A 21,247-nucleotide genomic window follows, 5' to 3' on the forward strand; every position below is an offset into this window, starting at 1 on the left:
GAGCTGGGCTGCCTGGCCGCACCTGCACACAGGACGCCACAGCCCCATCTGTGCCTCCAGAGCTCCCCTCTCGGCACAGAAGCGGCAGTTCGTGCCAGGGGCTTGCCCCCATCCACAGGGCTCCCTCCCTTGGGACTCAGGCAGTTCCCCTGCAGACCTGAGGTGCAGGAACTTCGTGCGTTTGTGCTGAGACTCAGAGCCATGCTGGCCTGAGTTGTGATCTCTGCTGATTTCCTGTGATCAGCTGGAGTGTGTGTGTGGCTCTTCCCTTCACCCATTGGAATTTTCTTCTGAAAACGAGTCTTGGGAGTACTTGTTCCAGAATATCCCGTAAAGCAGAGAGCCAAGTGTTATGCACAAACTGCATGACTCTTGGTCACGCCGTGGGCTGGGTTCACCACCGCTGGCTGGCGCATGGCTGTCCCTGACCGAGGCCAGACGTCATCCCGCCGGTGCCTTTAGAGCAGGCCTCGACTGCGTTTGATAGATGTAGATTTTGTTTTTCTCATCGTCGGGGTTAGTCCTCATTAGGGACTGCTCTCTGGTCACTCCCCTGGAGACTGGGGGATGTGGAGCTTGTGTGAAATGTTTTGTTGTTTCTTCCTTTTTGCGCTTTCTTTTTAGGCTGGCTAGGGGTGAATCAGGGCTGCAGCTGCCGGCCTGCGCCACAGTCATGGCAACTCCAGATCCCAGCTGCGTCTGCAGCCTGCACCAGGGCTCACGGCAGCGTCGGATCCTTAACCCACTGAGTGAGGCCACGGTCGAACCTGTGTCCTCAGGGATGCTAACTGGGTTCTTAACCTGCTAAGCCACAGTGGGAACTCCTGCTTTCTTGTTTCTTGAAGTTCCTTAAGGCCCTGCTTTGAAACATTAAGTGTAATAAGCCTTGGGGCTGGGGAAATATGTCATCTCAAACTCCACAAACCACTTGAATAGTTACCAAGAGCACCGCTTATTAAGCCTTTATTATTTGCCAGGCCTGTGCTGAGTGTTTTGTTTTAGCAGAAACCAGTGTGTCTCTCAAAGCTGTCCCTCTGGGTGGACAGGAGTGGGGAGCCCGTGTGGCTGGTCCTCGTGGCCCCTGAGCCTGGAGGGGTGGGGCAGTGACTGCAGGTGGTGACATTTGCAGGATTGAGGGTTGTGTTAAGAGAGGTTAGCCCAGTGTTGCCGGGTTGCTGGCGGGCCCCCTGCTTGGGCTCATGCCGGGCTGAGCTCGCTGTGTCGGTCGGGGCTTCGGTTCTCATCTTGGCTCAGGGGCACTCCCAGGCCCCCTGGTTGATGGCAGGACTCATTTCTTTGGGGACCGGGGTCCCTGGTCTGCTCTACCCCTAGGGGCCCTCTCGGTTCACCTCAGGGGTGTTTGCTTTCTTCTGGGCCAGCTGGGCTGTGCCTGCTCATGACTGTTTGAAAAAGAAACTTTTTAATTACAGAGGGCATAAGTAAGAGCCACTCCCTGGAGAAGGCAGGGAGACGAGAGACCGTAGCTGGTGACCCTGTCAGCGATGGCATCTACGAGCATGTGCCCAGTGGGCCCGCCGTGTAGGGCGAGCTGCAGCTGTGCCGAGCTGGGCCCTGTCAGGGCTGCCGCATCCTCGTGCACCCCATTGCCTGCCGAGTCCCTGAATGGGGTGCTTGCAGCTCTGGCTGGACACACAGCCCACAGCAGGTGGGGGCTGTGGTGAGAGCGTTATCTTCCTGGGGCCTCCGGAGTCATCCTGGGCCTGAGGACAGCGCTCTGGGCCGTCTATCGGATGGTCATGCTTCCTTGGCGACATTGATTTCATGTTTATTTGTGAAGGGACAGCATATGAGATTCCCAAATAAAATATAATTTCAAGTGTTATTAATGAAGGACTATATCACATTCACTTTTAATGAGATCCTGATGTTGCAGAATGACTCCCTGTAATGAATCCCAGGAAATCAATGAGAAGTTTAATTACCGTTGTGGCAGCGCTGGGTGAGAATATTGCTTTGTTCAATTTTACAGTTTATCAATTTTCTTTTCCTTTCTCTTTCTTTGCATTAATCGCTTTGATGACATAAGTATAAATACCCCCTTTGTGAGCTTTTGATCTTTTCTAGAAACGCATTAGACAAAATTCACATTTCTTTCTCTGTGGTAGTAACGGTCCCTGTAATTTTTCGCGTGTATTACCATTTACAATTTGTATATGTTTAAATGAGGCTGTATTTGCCGTTTATAAATTTAGCTGTGGCTACATCCAGCGGAAACGTTGTCCTTTTCTCTTCGTCACATTTCCTACGCACCACTGTCTGTCTCTTCTCAATTTATCAGTCGGCCCATGAGTGAAAAGTGTGACGTGTTTTCTGATTGTGGGTGAGCCAGTCGAGCCGTGCTGTTTGAGCCGCCTACAGGAGTCTTGTTTCTCGGAAGGTGTTCGTTGTGCTGGTTGCTGCACGTGGGCAGGAATGGCTGCGTGGACGGTTTATTCCATGACCCGCTCCTCTCCAGCTTCACGCGGGTGAAATGGCCTGTCTTTGTTCCCACAACCACGGTGTCACAGCCTGGAGCCCCTGTGGCCGTTGGTTTGGGGCACACGTGTAGGTCTAGAGCACTAAACCTTCCTTCGGGTGTTCTTGGACTGCTGGCCCCTCTCCCGGGGTGTTTGCTGCTGTTGTGTACGCGCGTGAACTTGCTGTTTTCTGACTTACAGAGCCCAGCGTGGGCCAGGGTGGGCTGGGCCCTGGAGCAGAGGGAGGGCGGACAGCTTAGCCAGCCTGCCCTGCTCCTGGACGTGTGGCTCTGGAATGTCACATGGAGCTCCCAGGCCAGGGATCAGATCCAAGCTGCAGGTGTGACCTTCACCACAGCTGTGGCAACGCCAGATCCTTAACCACTAATCCGTGCCGGGGATTGAACCCTTGTCCCAGTGCTCCAGAGATGCCGCCGATCTTGTTGAGCCACAGCAGGAACTCTTGGCTCCGGGACTTCCGACCAGCCCTCTGTGTGCCTTCAACTCCTTATCTCAGGTCAACTTGTGATCTTTATCCAGAGCTGCCGTCTCTTTCTCGGCCCAGCTCTTCCATCTGCCTAAACCCGTCTCCTCTTTTCTGGAGGTGAGTCTTCCCCCAGGAGATTCAGGTGCACTTCTGGGGACACTGAGCCAAGGAAGGACCTCTCTGCCCAAGTCCTTGCTCTTGAGACGTCCTCCTGGCTTAGGATGACCATCTCCGCACATGTCCTTGGTCCCCTTTGCAAATCACCATCAAACCCAGTCGGAGAAACACAGAAATAGCAAGAAGTGTGCGTCTGCCCTGGAGATTAGGGAGAAAGGACACGCCCACATGCTGCAACTAAAAAGGGTTTGTTTCTCTATGTTTATGCCAGTAAAACCAGATTTAAGGACCAGGAGGAGCTAGCAGTTTCTCTGCTTGACTTGGTGGTGTCCCTGGTGGGGTTCCCGTCCTGCTCCTGTGGCTGCTTGCGTGGGTCTTTATCGTCCTCCTGAGTCTAGTCTCCGTCTGTCCTTTCTCTGTGTCTGTCATCACCCCCCCCACCCCCATCATTTTTCATCTGCTTCTCTCTGGCTGTTCATTGATGACCCCGGCCAGGGTCTCTGCACAGGCGACTCCAGCGCTGTGTCCCAAGCCCCAGGTTCACTTCTCAGCTGGGTTCTTTCTGCCCGCCCGTCCCATGGTTCCTCGAAAGCAGCCGTCTACCAGGCCCGGCCAGCTGCTCATCTCCTCCCCTGGCGTCCTGGGTCTCCCAGGTGCAGTTTCTCCTTTTATCCTCTGTGGTTTTGCGTTTTTGTCTTCCTGCCTCTCTCAGTCGCCTAGCCCTGGGGATTGTCCCATTGCAGTAGCGCTTCTGTGTGTCCGGTTCCCACTGGTACCACTTTGCTCCCGTGCATTGGTGGGAGCTTGAATCCATGGCTTTGCCCCGCCCTTGGCTCCTGCCTTGGCCGTAGGCTCATCACCTCATCCTCCAGCCCCGGACCACCGTCTGTTAGGGGTCAGTCCAGGGTGTCCAGAGCTTGTCGCAGCACTGGGACTCACTGTTTGCTGCCTTGTGTGGCAGGTATTCGTCTGTCAGATAAAGTCCCTGAGAGCAGGAAGGAGGCCTCTGCATCTTGATTACCTGTGACAAGGCCGAGTGTCCAGGGATCAGGTGGTAGGGAAGTGTTGAGTGGATAAGGCAGTGATTGGATCGGAAACACCCATCTTATTACTCTTGAGTTAATGGCATTAATGAACACATACCGCTTTTATAATCAGAAACGTGGTTTTTTAAACTTTTTTTTTAATGAAAGAAGAGTAGCCTACAGGTCCTGCTGTTGCTGGAATGGGTTGGTGTGCTGGGAGGAGGGCTGGTTTTGCTGTCACAGCCTGGAACCCACTCTGCTTCTGTGTTGCAGCCCTCGTTGTCAGCACCACCTCGGCCGGGTTTGCACTGGCTCCAGAACCTTTTGACTGGACCTGCTTCCTGCTCACCTTTGTCGGAACAGGCCTCGCATCCTGTGCTGCCAACTCCATCAACCAGGTCAGTTTGGCACCTTCCAGCTGGTCGCGGTTGTGTTATTTTTTCTTAGATTGTAATTTCTCGTGGTTTTATTACTTTTTCTTAGATTGTAATATTGTCACTTAAAAAAAAAAAACCTTCCAAAATCGCGCCATAGCCAGGAAGGTCCTGTGAACATGTAACACTGTGTTTCTGCGAGGTCGGGCACGTAACCAGTGTATCTTTTCTTCGGAGGTGAAGGTTCTGAAATCTGTTCAGGTGAGAGAGCCAGAGGGTACCTGCATCTTGACCAGGGTCTGAGAGCCGCCAGCCTCTCTCCTCTGTCCCACTTCAGGTCCATTCCCTTGAGCCTGTGTCATTCTGTGCTGATCTTTCTTTGGCCTGACTTGTTTGCGTTTGAAACTACCACCATGCCAAATAGTGTGTTTTAAAGAAGCACATCCAGCGCAGAAAAAATTCAGCGTAACTCAGGATCCAGGAAACTCAGACGATGTCAAAAAAATTAATTAGCATATTACTCGTAATGCGTCTTCCCCTCCCCATTACTTTAAACATCAGAATGATGCTTTAAAATGGTTTTCTCTCCCCCTGCCTGGTCATTGCGGTGTGCCCCAAAGCTGTGGCTTTTTCATAAGATGCTGCAGTGGAAGCGTCTTGGCTAAAACATAAAGCAAGTTATACCATCCCCAGAACACCCAAGAGGAGTTGGCACGGTTTTAAAACAGGAATTCAAGTTACCAGCAGGAAAACGGCTTGGCTGCCTAAAGGTATGCGCTGGTAGTCTGCAAAACATGGGGGTTTTAATTTGGCAATGCCTAAAATCATTGTTTTTACAATGTGTTATCAGCTATTTGGAGAAAGATCAGTCCATTTCAAATAAAGTTAATTTTTTTGTTGCAACTTTTAAATGTCACAACCATCTTATAGTTTGATCCCTGGCCTGGGGACATATGCCACTGGCACGGCCAAAACCCTCCCCCAAAGCAGTCTTAGAGTGAGGTTCCAATAGTCCCACTCCTGTGCCCGCCTGTGAACCACGATGCCAGCTTTTCCACGTCGCTCGTTCCTTTTGCTGCTGCCCTCCCGTGTTTCTCGGCTGAGAGAATGACCGTGGTTTCACAATAAATGTGTTTTTCACGAAAATTTGAATAAAAAGCAATATAAGCAAAACGGATTTATGTGGCTGCTTGGGGTCTATTTTTCAAAATATTTTTTAAATGATTACTTTTATGTAGTTATAAATCTGGGTCATAAGATTAAGTCAGGAAAACATTACTGTTTTCAGGCTTCTTTGGGAAACTGAAGATCTGCATTTATTCTTGAGATATTAACTGCTGTCTCCGGTTTCAGTTATATAGTTTTTTTGTTTTTTGTTTTGTCTTTGTAGGGCTGCACTCACAGCATATGGAGGTTCCCAGGCTAGGGGTGGAATCGGAACTGTAGCTGCCGGTCTCCACCACACCCACAGCAATGCTGGATCCAAGTCGCATCTGCCACCTAGACCACAGCTCACAGCAACACTAGATCCTTAGCCCACTGAGCGAGGCCATGGATCAAAGCCACGTCCTCACGGATCCTAGTCAGGTTCATTTCCGCTGCGCCAAGACGGGAACTCCGGTGCTTTTCTTTATGTGAGCAAAACTAAGAGCACCTGGCAGCAAGGCTTTGACTTGAGTTTTTGAGCAGCGGGTAGAAATAGCGAAAAGCAAGGGCTTCCTGCTTTCTTAGGGGAGCTGGCGTTCAGCTGAAGGGACGCAGCTATGCTGTTGGTGTGTATAAAGTTGTTCAGCTTCTGATGGCGTTCTTTGGGGAGAAAATTCCCTCCTGTCCGTGCTTATGAAAGGATTCAAATAACATTTCATATTTTTTTAATCCTTGGCTTAGCTGTTATTAATTTAGTCCTGAGAGTTTCTTCTTTGTACCCTGCTTCTGTGATCTCTGTGAAAGGAGGAAAAATAAAGCTTTGGAAACGAGTTCTTAAATTTGTTTTGAGGAGGGGAAATGTGATGTTCACTTCTGCTTTATGAAGTCCTGACTAACGCATAAAGCGATGCATATACATGTAAGAAACCACTAACGGTAAATTGTAAAAAGGAATGACACTCATGCTTTATAAAACCACACACATGCTTCCTTTAAAGCCATAGGCAGCTCTACAGCAGGACTGCCTGCTGAGGATGAAAGCGGTCCGTAAAATTCACTAACGGGGAGATCACATGTTCCAGATGGCTTTGACCGATCGAATCTTGAGAAACTGGAGACCGAAAGGAAAAGGCTGAATACTTTGCAGTCGAATGGGTTTGCACATTGAAAGTTAAGAATTAGCAGAGAATTATCATCACGGTGTTGGGCATGGCATATCGTTACAATTCTCTGTGTTGGGAGTTATTTTACTTACGTTACGCATACGTGAATTTCTTTAACAAGGGTTAAGAGTGTGTGTCAGTAGGTGTCTTTCTCTAGGGTGCATTTTAATGGTGACACACGGTTCCATTTTATGGACGTGCCACAGCTTTCTCAACCAGCCCCCTGTTGTTGCCACTCTTTGCTTCTGCAAATAACCCCACACACGTCTCCATTTTTAAGGACAAAACACTGGACGTGAAACTGCTGAGAGGAAGGCTACCAGCCAAAGCATATCTGAAAACGATTTAACTTTGGAATGTGTATTAGCAGAATAATTTTCAACATTCTTACAGTGCTTCAGCGTCGACAAAGCCTGTTTACGTAAGCTAGCATTTAAACCCCACGACCCTGTGGGGTAGGTGGCATTATTTCCTTTCCATTTCTATGTGTAAAACATTTTGTTTTGCCATTGCGTTAGACTTTTTAAAAGCACCATTAAAAGAATTATTATGCAAATAAATTTTTCATCGCAGATTAGTGAGAAACTGTAAATACATTAAAATCACGGAAACTTTTAAAATGTTATGTCTCCCTTGTGCCAGGCGCTCTTCTGTGTGTTCGGGGTGCAGGAGCGAAAAGGCCAAATCCCTGGCCTCGTAGTGTTCACCTCGGCATCCAGATCGATCACTTGTTAACGTTTTGATTGATGTTATTGCTGTGTAGACTTGTTTCACCCAGCTCCGCGTCCCGTCACACGCTTAATTCATTTCTCACAGGCATGATTTCTATAATGTATATGGTTTCTTTATGCATTTCCCCTCCAGGCAGTGTATGAACATCCTTCCATGTCCATATTGGCTCTAAGGCGCAATTTTGAGACTCGTCCATAGCTGTATGGGGATGTGTTTAATCAGTGTCTCCTCATTTGACATTGGAGAAATTTTTCAGTCCTTTGCCCACATAACACCGAGCAGAAGTTCTAGCTTCATCTTCAGACCGGTCCTCAACTATTTCTTCAGATAGATTCTAGAAATTATGCAATCGTACTCAAAGATACATTGTCTTCAAAACAAAAAGTAAAATCTTTAAAAGGTAACGTGTTTTAACGTGCAGCTAAGTTTCTGCCCTGAAGGTCTTCATTCGCTTTTGTGTTTTCAGTCAGCTTACACTTCCATTTGGGGCCTGTGACAGAGCACACCACGGACACTGTGTATTCGGAAATCAGTGCTGGGTTTATAGGTAACCTTAGGTTTGTCGTCTTTTTTTTAGGTCCGCACCTACTGCATATGAAAGTTCCCAGGCTAGAGGCTGAATCGGAGCTACAGCTGAAGCCTGTGCCACAGCCACAGCGACACTGGATCTGAGCTGCTTCTGCGACCTACACCACAGCCCACGGCAACACCGGACCCCAGGCTAGGACTGAATCCATGCCACAGAAGTGACCTGAGGCAGAGCAGAGACGACGCTGGATCCTTAACCCGCTGAGCCTCTAGGCAGTTCTAAGAAGTTTTAGGAATAACAGTAGTCGCAGCTGACACTTATTTCACACTCACTAGATGCCAAGTGCTGTTCTAAGCATTCTCCATCTCTTAGCTCATTTGTTTAAATCTACCGTTCATGGGCTTTTGGGAAACGGCTCTTTTGAAAGATCAAATAAATGTTGAATGAATCCATAACCTTGACTTAGTTCTAAAAAGAACTATTGATGTTCTTAGAGTCTTTATTTTGGAGAAAATTACAAGAAGGGCACAAAACACAAGTAGTTTCAGATCTGAGAGGTAGGTTATAATCAGACAGTAAAGCTGATAAGGCTGTGTTATCTCTGGGGTGGAGCGTATCTGTGAATGCCCGCACGTTTTTATGAAAGGACAGGGAGGAGATCAAGAGGTGTGAATGAAATCGGGCCAAGAAGAGACGTGTTTGAGGTCTGATGCCCGCAATACTTGAGAGATTTTTCATGGCTGAAATCAGGTAAAAAGGAAGAGCTTTGGATGAAAAGCTCTGAATTATAGGGTGGGGAGGGTGAGAGAAAATACACAGCCTTTTAAACTCCCAGAGGAAAGACAGGTAAAGATTTTCCTGTTTTCCCAGTGAATACGGGAGATTAATATCTAAAGCATCTCTCTCTGTTTTCCCATCCTCTGATGTTCCTTTGGTTTTGACTGTGCCGAATGCCCGGAGCCCCAGGCCCTGGCTTTCATCTTCCATGTTGAGCGCGAGTGGCCGTGGAGCTCGGGGCTGTGTCCTAGAGGAGGAAGGCCAATGGCAGCGCACGCCCGCTGGCGGTGTGATTTATAGAGCATCGTGTGTATAAGAAAACTCAGGAGGAGAAATGTGTTGTCCTTCTGAATGCTGTGATTTGTGTGTCTCCAGTGTTTTAACTGCTGGGCAGCTTGCATTCAGCCCGTGGCCTCTGAAGTCCACAACCTGTGGCTTCTCCAGGTGACCCAGATTTGCTACTGCGCACGGCCCCGTTTGCAGAGCGTCTCTGACTGGCGTGCCGGCAGGAGTCTCCACCTCAGTCTGGTTTTGATATAAGGCAAGTGATGGGCATTACTGAGACACGCACAGAAAATGCAGTCTCTTTTCCTGAATTTATATAACCCCAAATAGTTCCTAAATTACCTTTGATTCTCTGCTCTGGAAAGATCCATCCAAGTAGAGTGAGTTTGGCATTGGAATTTATAACCAAAACAACTCTGGGGAAAGTTTTGCCAGCACATGTAGAGATGACCATCATTTGAACATATGTTCATGGGTAGTATTTTATAATTTACATGCCGTGCTAACTGGTCGTTGCTTTATTTATGACAGCTCTGTGAGGTGGCCTTGCTCCAGGGTCATAGAGGAATGAAATGAAGCTTAGTGGTGTCACTGACCACACACCTGAACCTGGTCAGGCTGAGAGCAGAGTTTGTGGGACGTGGGCCCCCCGCCCGTTCACGGCTTCTTCCCCTCCCTGGAGACGCCGCAGTACAGGCGCCGCCTGGACAGGGCTGTGCCCGTCACATGAGCCTGCCTTCCAGCAAGTGATCCCTGACGTCCTTGCTGCGGGTCCTGGCGACGAAGGGACCTTCGTGGCCCTGGCGACGTCTGTGTCTCCGTTGAGATGGGGAGGGTTTGAGGCGCTTTCTACACCCTGTAAAAGCCAAGAGCTCAGTCACTGTTAGCTGTGGTTACTGTTCTTAATATGAAAGTTTGGTCCAGTTTCGGCCCCCTTTCGGAATGCGGTTACTGTCCAGCCGGGGTCCTAACACAGAGAACGTGAAGGGAAAGCGTGTTTCTCTTCCTCGGCGCGCTAGGAGATGTGGGTTTTCCTTGCGACGGTAGCACGTGTGCGTATGTGAGTGGACGTGTATACGTAGTGCACGTGGGTAACGCCGGTACGTGGTGTTTGCGCCTGTGGTGCCGTGGGGCCAGCACACCTTGTTGGTGCTGCACGATTTGATGGGCATCCTGGAATTGCACGGTCGGTCCTGGTAAATCTAAGAAACGCTGGCGAGAAAGGTCCATAAACTCATACAAGCAGAGAGTCACTGAAACCTAATGGGGGTAATGGAGGTGGTGCTTTGGCGGTGCGGGTCTCGGCGTGTGTCTCCGAGAAGGACTCTGCCTTGGAGGCCCAGCAGCTGGCCTCCTTCCTGGGCGGCTCCCTGTCCCTCCAGCCCAGCACCCAGCAGAGCTCAAGCTGACTTTCTTCCCAAATTATCCTTCTTTTCCTTCTTTTTTTTTCTCCCAAGGCTTCAGTTATGTTCTGCCTTTCCTGGTAGCTTGTTCTTCTGAATCCCTTTAGCTCATTTGTTCTCTGCTCTGAACAACCTGCCCCCCTCCCCAGCACCCACCTCACTGTGGGGGCTGATCCTAGGAGACCGACCGTCTCCTACTTTCTTTGCCTTCGTAACTACCTTTAGGGTGTAATCCATGAAAAATGTGGATGCCTCGGTATTTCTGCTCTAAAGCTGGGGCCGTGTCATGATTCCCAAGTCCATGCCGAACCCCCAGGCGCTTGATAGGCATAGGTGTGGGACTTAGGGTTTCGGGGGTGGGCAGCGAGACAGATGGTCTGCACCTCTGCCCTTGACCCCGACCCACTTTGGGGAGTCCTTTGTCCATCGCTCCTTCTAACAAGTAAAGGGGCTGCATGCTGCTTTAGGCGAGCCACTAGACCTTTAAAGTTGATGAGAACGGGATTAAGCAAATGCTAAAACTCGCATTTTCATGACCACCCAGTCCTGTCTTATCGATTTTCTGAGAAGTTTGAGAGAGTATTGTTTAGCAAGAAGGGGAAATTACTTACCTGTGTGATTCATCTTAAGGAAGATTTCACTCTGGCATTTCCTTCAGATCCTATGCCAGCTTTCTCCCAGAAGCAGCGATCACGACGGGGGAACAAAGACATTCTAAAGGATTCGAATGATGGAATGTAGAGATAGGATGAGACAAAAGGGAAAATCTGGTCGTTAATAAGATTTATGTCTCCTTGTAACATAGAGTAGCCGTCTGCCTTGAAGTGTGCTGGGCAACCTTACAATGCTGGGATAATCTGCAGTTTTCCCTCTTATTCCAACTGAGATGTCTTTACTACTAGACGACCTCTGAAATAAAAGTCTAGTATAGTTTCCTACATTTTCCTTAATAGACCTGACGGAAGTAGGGTTGGTCTGGTATTGCTTTTAGCAAGAATTTGGTTGGTGATCTAGAAGATCGCTGTTGCTAGGTGAGCTAATAAGGAAGTGAACAGCGCTGTGCATCGCTTCCTGACGCAGCTAGCTGAGGACATGTGGGTAAAGACCCCTCTCCTAAGGTTAACGCTGTCATCTCCTCCTTTAAAATCGTGGGGAGTAAATAAAACGCCGGATGTTGAGAATATAAAAATATCTTGAGACCACATCCTCAGTTCTTATAGAAACATTCAGGGGCTTTGTAAACCAGGACACTTGACTGAGGCTGCATTCCCTCTGTGATTCTCGCTTGCTCTGGAGGAAATGGCTAAATGGCAAAAGAGCTCGCCGCTCACCCGGAGCAATTAGACGGACCCCCACTCAGAGTCTAACGTGTTCTCACATAGGGAAACAGTTCCTGAGTGTTTCAGCAGAGAGACATTTAGCCACCCCAAGTACCTCTGGCTTAAGTCAAGTCTGGTTGTGTAAAAAAAAAAAAAAAAAAAGAAGGCCCTTTCGGTGAACCTTCGGGCTTCAAGACTTTGCTTTAATGTCTTTGAAAGGCAGGAAGATGTGACTGAACGAGTTTTCACTTGTGCAGGATTTTGTTTCTTCTGCTTGGATCAAGTTAGAGCGATTGGGGTGGGAGAGGCTGCTGGAATTGCCTCGATGCTCCCCGCTGGCTGGAAAGGAGTCTGATTTGCCGCGACCAAGAAGCGGGGTGTCATGAGGAAGTAGGAAGTGCAAGTACTGTGTGGTCGTCTCTTCTTGAAAGTGCTTTTCAGAAAGGAGCCGCACACATGCATCGATTCCTTTTGCTGGTGAGCAGAAGACCAGGCCCCGCCAGCTCCCAGCCTGGGGGAGGAAGACAGCTGTGTAAGGAGGAGCAGAAGGTCCAGGCGGCGCATCAGGAGGCAGACAGCAAATGGGCAGGGCCTTGGGGGACAGAGGGAGGCGGAGGAGGGGTCCTCTCCCCAGTCGGGGGAGCCAGAGGAGCCTCGCAAGGAGGGGAGGCAGGCATCACCAGGCGGGTTTGTACGAGAGGGGAGCTCACGGGCAGAGAGGGTGTCTGTCCCGGGTGAAGACCAGAGGCGCGGAGGACCTGCGGCAGCAGGAGGGCAAGGGCCGAGGGGGCCGCTGCAGGAGGGTCGGCTGAAGGGGTCAACAGGGAGGGTGGTCCAGGCCAGCCTGGCTGGAGCCTCCTGACTTGCCCTGTGGGCACCGGGCAGCCCCCGGGGTGGTCCCCGCACCCCCACCCAGGAATGGCTCTCTGGCCCTCCAGGGGTGGAGGAGGGCGCTGGCTTGGACCTGCGGGCCCCACCTCCTTCCACTGCCCATGCTCAGATCCTCTCACCTGCCAGGACTCAGCTGGAGTGTCGTCCCTTCAGCTGACACATCCTGAGCGTTGGAGCTGTGCCAGGCACCGTGCTGGGTGCTGGGCGGGCGGGAGGCTTGCTCCCGGTGGAGCTGCGGTGGAAAAGCCAAAGATACGCGGGACCCCGGGCTGTGAGGGCATGGGACCAGGCCGGGCAGCGCCTCCTGACCCCCGCCTGGCCAGCTCTTCCGCGTCCCCATGCAGCCTCCCCTCGTGTGCTTGGCACGTGGTGTGAGGGTATGTTGGGTGATGTGGGGACCCTGTCTGTTTACCCACAGATCAGGGCCTGGCCCAGGGAGCTGCTCCGAGACGCCTGGAGGCCAGGGGTCGATCACAGGCTCTCCGACCCGACTGCCGTGCGGCCTCTGTGCACCACCTGACACCCCCATGACCTTGGGCAGCTGACAGCCTCTCCCAACAGAAGAAGCTGTTGAGAAAGTCGAAGGATATTGCGTTCTCAGAGAAGGGCCTGGTGCCTAGAAAGCTGGCAGCCGGCAGTGGGGGCCGTCGTCCTGTGTTGTAGTCGGGACGTGTTGAGCGCGGAAAGGAGACGGGGAAGTTTGCTTTCTGAAACAAGCGGTTCAGCCTTTCTGGGGAGCAAAGCTTTTGCGGACACGCCCGTTCGGGGAGCTGGTCAAGTGGCTAAGCTCACGAGAGCCCGAAGGGGCGTCGTTGGCGGGGGACTCGATTGTGAATTCCCAGTCCTGCTGAGGAAGAGGAAGGGCTGGGAATTCCTGGGCAATCCCTGACGTGGCAGTTGGGTGGACAGAGGGCATCTAGGACGAGGCGGGCACGCTGGAGAAGGAGCAGGTCCCGGCAGAGAAATATTCATTCAGTTGGGGGCGGGGGACACGTTTCCTGTGCCCTCGGTGTGTCCAGCTGGAGATGGTTCACGCGGGAGGCGGAGGGAGGTGGTACCAGGAATCCGGCGGTGGGCACCCACGTGAGAGTGGCTGTGGGGGCAGCTGGACTGAGTCCTTCTCTGTGGGTGCTTGTACACCACGGGGTGGGACTGATGGGTCCGTTGTCATTTTCTGTGATGTAAAAATAAAGATAAAAAAAAATAAACAGAAGGAAGGTTGTCAGCAGCGAGTGGGTGGGTCAGCTCAGAATAAAACCCCAGGTCCGCCCCCCTTCCCAGGTGCAGCTCCCCCTCTGGCAGCCTTGCTCACCCGCTCCAGCACACGGCTGCCTTGGGGTCCTGCCCAGCCCAGCAGCATGCCCCTGCCCGAGAGCCCTCTACTCCCCACCTGCTCCCCCTGGCTCAGGAATCCTGCACTCACGTCCTTCTCTGACACGCTGTTCGGTTTGTTGTCTTTCCCCCGCTAGACTTGTTGACACCACGGGCACTGAGCCTTGATTTTAGCTGTTACTCTTTCCCCTGAGCCTGGAACACTGTCCAGCACGTGTAGGAGCTCAGTGCGGGAATGAGCGGGTCAGTGGTAAATGTTGTTCATCGCTCGGTGGAGAAACCGGCATCAAACAGTGACCCAGGTGACATTCAGGTGCGGCTGTGGCACGTGGCTGAGGCCCTCGGGGCACGTGGAGGGTGGGCGAGGAAGACCTCAGGTGGGTCGGTGGCCCCAGCAGCAAACTGGACACCTGAGCCTGGCCCTCCTCACCGTGCTCTTTCTGTGTGTTTCGTCCTGGGCAGAGGAGGGAGTTCCCTGGGCACGGATCTGGCTGTGCCACCCGCCCCCCGTACCCCCACCTCCTCATCACTCCTTAGGCTACCTAGTTCCTGGGGCTGTAATGCATTTGCAGGACACAGTCTTGCTGGAAGGTGATTATAGACAAGTCTCAGAAGTGAGTTTGTTGTTGTTTGGTCTTTTTAGGGCTGCACCTGCAGCATATGGAGGGTCCCAGGCTAGGAGTAGAATCGGAGCTGTAGCTGCTGGCCTTCACCACAGTCACAGCCACACCAGATCCGAACCACATCTGCGGCCTACACCGCAGCTCACGGCAACACCGGATCCTTAACCCACTGAGCGAGACCAGGGATGGAATCTGCGTTCTCATGGATGCGAGTCAGATTTGTTTCCCTGAGCGAGGACGGGAACTCCAGAAGTGAGTTTTTCTGTTTGTTTTTAAAACCTGTTCTCCAATCACAAGGAACCCATCTCACTTACCCTCAGTGATTTTTTTTTTCCCCATTGTCAGAGGCAGATGCTCTTGGGTCTCTTCCTTCCTCCCTTCCTTGCCATTTTAGGGCTGAGGGTGGCCCTGATGGACTGGAAAGTGAGTGCCTGGCCAGGGGAGCAGCTGCTGTGCTCGGCCTTGGTCAGCGGGGAACGCGTGTACTAGCTAGAACCTCTGATTTTTCAGTGCAGGCGCGATGCTTGGACTTCCTTCCCTGTGGCGTTTCCTGAGTTCGCAGTGTGATATGTCAGCTCCATGCTTTGAAACCCTGTGTATACCAAACCCAAGCCATCAGTGGGTTGAATTTCCCTTGCCGACCCCACCCCCCAGCTCCGGCCTTTGCAACAGGACATGTAATTTATATATCATCACTTACCAAAAAAAAAAAAAAATTTTTTTTAAGAAGAAAAGCAAGGAGTTCCCGTGGTTGCGCAGTGGTTAACGAATCCGACTAGGAACCATGAGGTTGCGGGTTCGGTCCCTGCCCTTGCTCAGTGGGTTAACGATCCGGCGTTGTGGTGAGCTTCGGTGTAAGTTGCAGACGCGGCTCGGATCCCGAGTTGCTGTGGCTCTGGCGTAAGCCAGTGGCTACAGCTCCGATTCGACCCCTCGCCTGGGAACCTCCATATGCCGTGGGAGCGGCCCAAGAAATAGCACAAAAAAGACAAAAAAAAAAAAGAAGAAGAAAAGCAAGATCTTTCTTCTGAAAATAAAATTCTTTACAACTAAATGGTGGAATGTATGTTTCTCCCCTTATTTTTATCACACTAAGAAAAGTGAAGCACAAAATATCTCAGGAGCTTAGACGCAAGCCACCGCGCCTTAGCTTGTAGATTAAGTGGCGGCTTTCTCCAACATGCGTACCTCCTCGAGCTGTACCACCAAAGAGCTCATTATTTCCAGATTTTTAGGAGAGGGTGTGGTATTGCTTCAGCATCCGAAAGGTAAAGTTGGGAAAGTCAACTGAAAACTGCTTCAAGAAACACCTGGAAATTTCAAATGTGTTTACAATTATTCCTCTACTAATGGCGATGGGGTTTTGTTTCAAAAGTGCCATTAATTGTAACAGAGTAACACACAGCCCTCTGTGAAATTTAAGTACATCCAGTATCAGCACCTTCAAAGACAATAAAAATGCCAGCCGGCGTTTATCTATCCCCCGTGAGGAGGTGCTACAATGGATATCAGACCATTCCATGTGGAATTCTTGGGCTTAATTGTCTCTCATTTATTTGCAGTTGTCTGAGGTCAGCTTTCCATTTTGCAGTTGTCAGACAGCTGTCAAATTAAAAGACCAGAGCCTGTGTTACCTTACATTTTGTGCCATATTCCATATCAGTACGTTTCTCGGCTTAAGTGTTTAAATGCGTATCCACATGTCTTAATCATCCTCTCCCGCAGTAGCCCATTTTTTCCCCACAGATGTCCACACGCAAATTAAGTATGAAACTCTAAATATTTTGTTGTCGTCTAAGCATTGTTGTAAACAGCTTGCATGAACTTTTAACAGAATCGCTTGAATTAGCCAGTTAATTCCACTGTCTCTCTGGAGAAGGGACAACCAGGTCAGTGTAACCACGTCATCCTTTCATTGTCATGCTGTTTGCATCCTTACTTCTATCTTTTCCATCACCTTGGAATCTACATAGTAATCCAATGTAGCATTCTTAATTTGCTTTCCGGATGTCTGTATAGAGTAGTGTGGTAGTAAAGAATTCAGCATTCTTTTTTTTTTTTTTCCTCTTTTTGTTTTTTCTAGGGCTGCACCCACGGTGTATGGAGATTCCTAGGTTAGGGATCTAATGGGAGCTGTAGCTGGCGGCCTATACCTCAGCCACAGCAACGCTGGATCCTTAACCCACTGAGTGAGGCTGGGGATCATACCTGCAACCTCATGGTTCCTAGTTGGATTCGCCAACCACTGAGCCACGACAGGAATTCCAGCATTCATTTTTAATAATTCACTGATCAATGAAATGTTTCTGGATAGGCCACTGATGTTTTACTACAGAGCGTCTCAGTCTGCCAGCAGGTGACATTAACACTGTAATCCTGTGTAAAAGAGGTGTTAAGAGATAAACTGAGGCATCTTACATTTTAATGCGTTTATCTGAGCAAAAATCATTTCAGACTGGGCAGCCCCAAACCATAAGTGGGGGGTGCCCCTGGATGGCAGCCCAGGGAAGGACCGTGACAGAGGCAGGGGAGAGGAAGTGATCCGATTGGCTGTGGCTCAGGCGCCGCCTTATTGGGGAAGCCTGGTCGCCTCTTGGGGATCGATTGTCCTTGGGTTTTGATTTCCTCATCGTACATTTTTCAGGCTTAGGTTCACTTTTACGTCGGTGCTGAGGCATCAGAGACACCTCAGTCTAATGGGCTCCTGTTTGTGGAATTTAACAGAGGTCCACTCCCGGTGTTTAGGGAATACGTCAGCATTAAGTAATTTGATGAAAGCATTTCAGTCATAAGCATATGTGTGCCTTAGTTATACCGTAAGTGGATATTCCTGAGTGTGGTCATGAGTGATTAGTATGTGCTAACATAAAAACCTTCTTATATTGCTTACGTTGAACCTTTTGCACTACGACCATTGCAATCAGTATTTGTTCAGGACACGTTTTCTGTAAACTTGGATGTTAGGGCTTAATTGGACCTTTTGTGGATTTTGGTGCAGTCTGCTCTGACCTCAGAGGTCCTTGCATTTTTCTGTTGCACCTTTTATTAGATTGCATTTTATGTTTTGCATATCTGAATGTTCATTTAGCCCCAGAAGCCCCTTTTGGGCTACAAGAGCATATTTTATTTCTCTTAATCCCTGGCACCCAGCCCTCGTTGAATGGCTGTTGAATGAATGAACGCATGAGAAAATGAGCCTGCAAATGATAGGATGGCTCAGTGGTCACCAGGGGCCAAAATCACCATTGTTACTCTATGCCTTTGTTATTCTGACCTCATCAGAGCTGTTATTAAAAAAAAAAAAAAAAAAAGCAACATAATCCCACTTTTACAAGGTAAAGAGGAGGATAATCCTCTTGTTTGTACAAATTGTCTTGGAAACTTATGAGTCATCTTTGAAAGGCTTAGCGTTAAGGTTGTAATAAAACAAGTCGAATTAAAGTTGAGTAAGGCCAAGGGAGCAGATCCAATCAAGCTTCAGTTATTGACAATGGAAAAGTTATTGTGACCACACAGTAGGTTTGCTGCTACAGTACTAAGTGAGGTGATGTGTTCGTTTCATCCTTGTCATTCAGAGACTTCTCAAAACTCTCCCTCGCTAACTGGCGTAATGCACACTGATGGAGAGGCACCGTCAGGAGCTGCGTGTTCCCTGTGCTGAGGGAACGCAGGCCCGTGATGCCTGTCCTCCTCAGAAACTGCACCCCCAGAGGGAGAATTAGAGAGGTGATCCGATCTGGAAACCCAGACTCTTCCCCGTCCCGCTGCTGCCCGCTCCGCAGCTCCGCCTGGACCTCTGCAAGGTGCCAGAAAAGCAACGCCTAAGCCGGACACGAAACCTGCTGCTTTAAACCTGCTCCGACTGCCCTTCTCCGTGGCTGTCACTCAGGCCAGTGTGATGCTTGCTCAGGCCAGAGATCCGGGTCCTCATGATGGCTGGTTTTCTCTCGAACCCCAGACTCAGCCCGTTAGGAAATTACGCCGATTGTGCGCACACACGTGCGCGCGTGCACACACACACACTCACGGCTGTAGGGGTGGTGAGGAGGGGCTGGGGGGCACCCTCACATTACCAGCACCGTGTCTCTGGCCTGGGTGGCCTCTGACTGGTGTGGCTCCTTCCACCCCGCGCTTCTCTGGTCTGTTCCCAGCACGGCGTCCAGAGGGACGTTCCGAAACCCAAGGAAGATCCCTCCCTGTTCTGCCCAGAACCACCGGGACTCCCAAGGCCCCTGTCCCCAGGCGCAGCTTCTTCACTGTGGCCAGCACGTTGAGGCCTGAGAAAAGGAAGCCCGCCTTACATCATGTACTAGTAAATACTAGTAACAAGTGTCTACTAGTCATTGTGCTTTCCTGTTTGGTCATTGTTCTAATTGTTCTGTCATGACTGGTCCATTGTATCATGAAGACATTTCCTTTTAAGGGGTCCATGGGAGCTTTGTGGTGGGGGAGGTGATTGTGGCGGATCCTCTTTCCTTCGTCGCCCTGACCTTGACGTCACCCTGACCTTGACGTCGTCCCTTACTTCTGTGTTTGCTGTTTCGCGATATAAGGAGGCCTTACATCTGAACATAGCCAAATCCGCTGTTTTGGAATGGTTTCTTCCTTGGGAGGAATAATCGGAAAGTCTTCTACCTTAATATGCAGATTCTTTTTAAAAAATAGAGGTCAGGAGGAGGCGCTTTCACTTACTTTGCTCCTAAATTGTTTGCTCGTCCTCCCAGGCTTGTTTTCATCTTCCCCTCTTCAAACAGGTACCATCCTGCTACTTGGGGATCTGTTTGTCTCACTGATCTGTTCCTCCTGTTGTTTCCAGAACCACGTACCCTTTGGGGAAGTTTATCTCTAGCATGTCCCTTGGCTTGAGGGGGCAGGGCTCCTGCAACACACTTCTTTATCAGGACATTTGTTGGTGCTTCTCCTGAGTTTGTTGTTTCAGTGAAGTGGAGAATCACTGTTTTGAAGTTGTTTACAAAGAGAGGGGTCTCGTTCGAACGGCATCGTGCCTGTGTCCCTGTGAATGTCTTCGCGGAGAACAGACCTCATTGCACCCTTCCATGTCCTTATCCCAAAGCATCGCCCAGATCCTAAGACGGTCGCTGACCCTTGAGGGCAGCAAAGCGCTAAAGGAGCATTCGGGTCAAGTCTAGGGGAGAAGAGCTCGTGGAGGAATCAGAAAAACATGCCAGCTTTTCTTCCTGTTCGCTCACACTTCGTGTTGTTAGGAAATGCAGTTCTAGAATTTAGACCTTGTCCCTTTTTTGAAGGTTCATTCCTAGGTGTTCTTGGTCAGCTCTCAGATTTTTAGCTTTCTCAAAAAGTAACTCTCATTTCTCACCTAGTTTTCTATTTATTTCCCCCCCCCCATACACGTATGCTGTCGTGTCTTCCTTTGGTTCCTCTTTTATGGTATTGAGAGTAAAAAGCAAGTGCTTTCCAAAATTTACTTTTGGTTTTACTAGCAGGATTTTCTCAAGCACCCGTTCCACTGCCTCTCGGCGCCGTTTCCACTGTTTCTATCGGAAGCTCTGACAGGCCCGCTGTTGCCACCTGCCCGTTCATTCTCTGCGCGCCTGGCCTCGGCGGGGCCTGGCGCTCCGTCTCCCTCTGCCCTCAGGAGTGGCCACACGGCGCGTGTTCCTCCTTTCAGGCTCTTCACCCGCTCCTGGTCCCACCTCCTGTACTTCGTGGAAGTTTGTCATTGATGCCTTTATCAAAGCAGCTTGTTTTCAACGATTTTGTCTTTGTCCGAGTGTCTGTCATGTACACCCGGCGTGAGACAGCGGAGTTCACAGGAAGACGACAGGGACGTGCTCTCTGCAGACCCGCTCCCCCGTGGGGCGTGGCGAGGCAGGTAGTCTAAGTGATCACACGTTTTATTTGAAAATTACAGGATCGCTTTAGTGCGCTTGGCAGATGTGCTTCCTGGTGCCGAGTGTCTGATTGGGCTGGAACGATGGGTGAGCCGAGGTCCTGAGGACAGTGAGAGCTCCTTGGGGGGCAGAGGGAAGGGCGTCCTGGGCAGAGAGGGTGATGCGGGCAGCTCCGCGGCAGGAGGGAGCACTCTAGGGAAACCAGGCACTGTCGACCGACAGACAGGAAGGGCCCTGCCAAGTGCAGTGAGGCCGCTCGGGAGGGAGAGCTCAGACCCTGGATGGTCTGGGCTACAGGTTTTCTCCGGAGCACTCGGAAGCCATCGTCCTGCTCCAGCAGAGGGAAAACCTGGTCCGATTTGCTATTTGAGCCAACAGGAGTGCAGGAGAATGGCCAAGGGGCTTTGGCCTCCTCTGGAGAAAAGCTGTTGGCGGCTCCGACCAGAGGGGTGCTGGCGGGGTACGGGGGAGGGGGCGAAGGGCCCCTGCGGCGGGATCAGCCGCAGGGCAGGGGGCGGGGTGCCGCCTTGAAGTTAGGAGGGTGGAGACCTGGGTGGTGGGGAATCAGGCACCCAGGTCGGGACCTGCTAAGTTCGAGGTGCCTTCACCACGGCAAGGGGAAGCGATGAGCAGGCAGCTGGACACCTGGGTCGGGAAGTGAGAAGGGAGGAAGTGGCCGCAGGACAAAGTGAGT

At 50.6% G+C, this 21,247-nt stretch overlaps 1 protein-coding gene across 1 annotated transcript in view; it reads left to right on the forward strand.

Annotated features, from left to right (window-relative positions):
• LOC125115149 (protoheme IX farnesyltransferase, mitochondrial) overlaps nt 1-21,247 on the forward strand; it is a 98,620-nt gene that overhangs the window by 17,068 nt on the left and 60,305 nt on the right. The window contains exon 4 of the mRNA XM_047758982.1: nt 4,380-4,504. Coding sequence (XP_047614938.1) covers nt 4,380-4,504 — 125 coding nt within the window. The remainder of the gene's footprint in view (nt 1-4,379; nt 4,505-21,247) is intronic.

Source organism: Phacochoerus africanus, chromosome 14 (genome assembly GCF_016906955.1).
Source record: "Phacochoerus africanus isolate WHEZ1 chromosome 14, ROS_Pafr_v1, whole genome shotgun sequence".
Classification (NCBI taxonomy): Eukaryota; Metazoa; Chordata; class Mammalia; order Artiodactyla; family Suidae; genus Phacochoerus; species Phacochoerus africanus.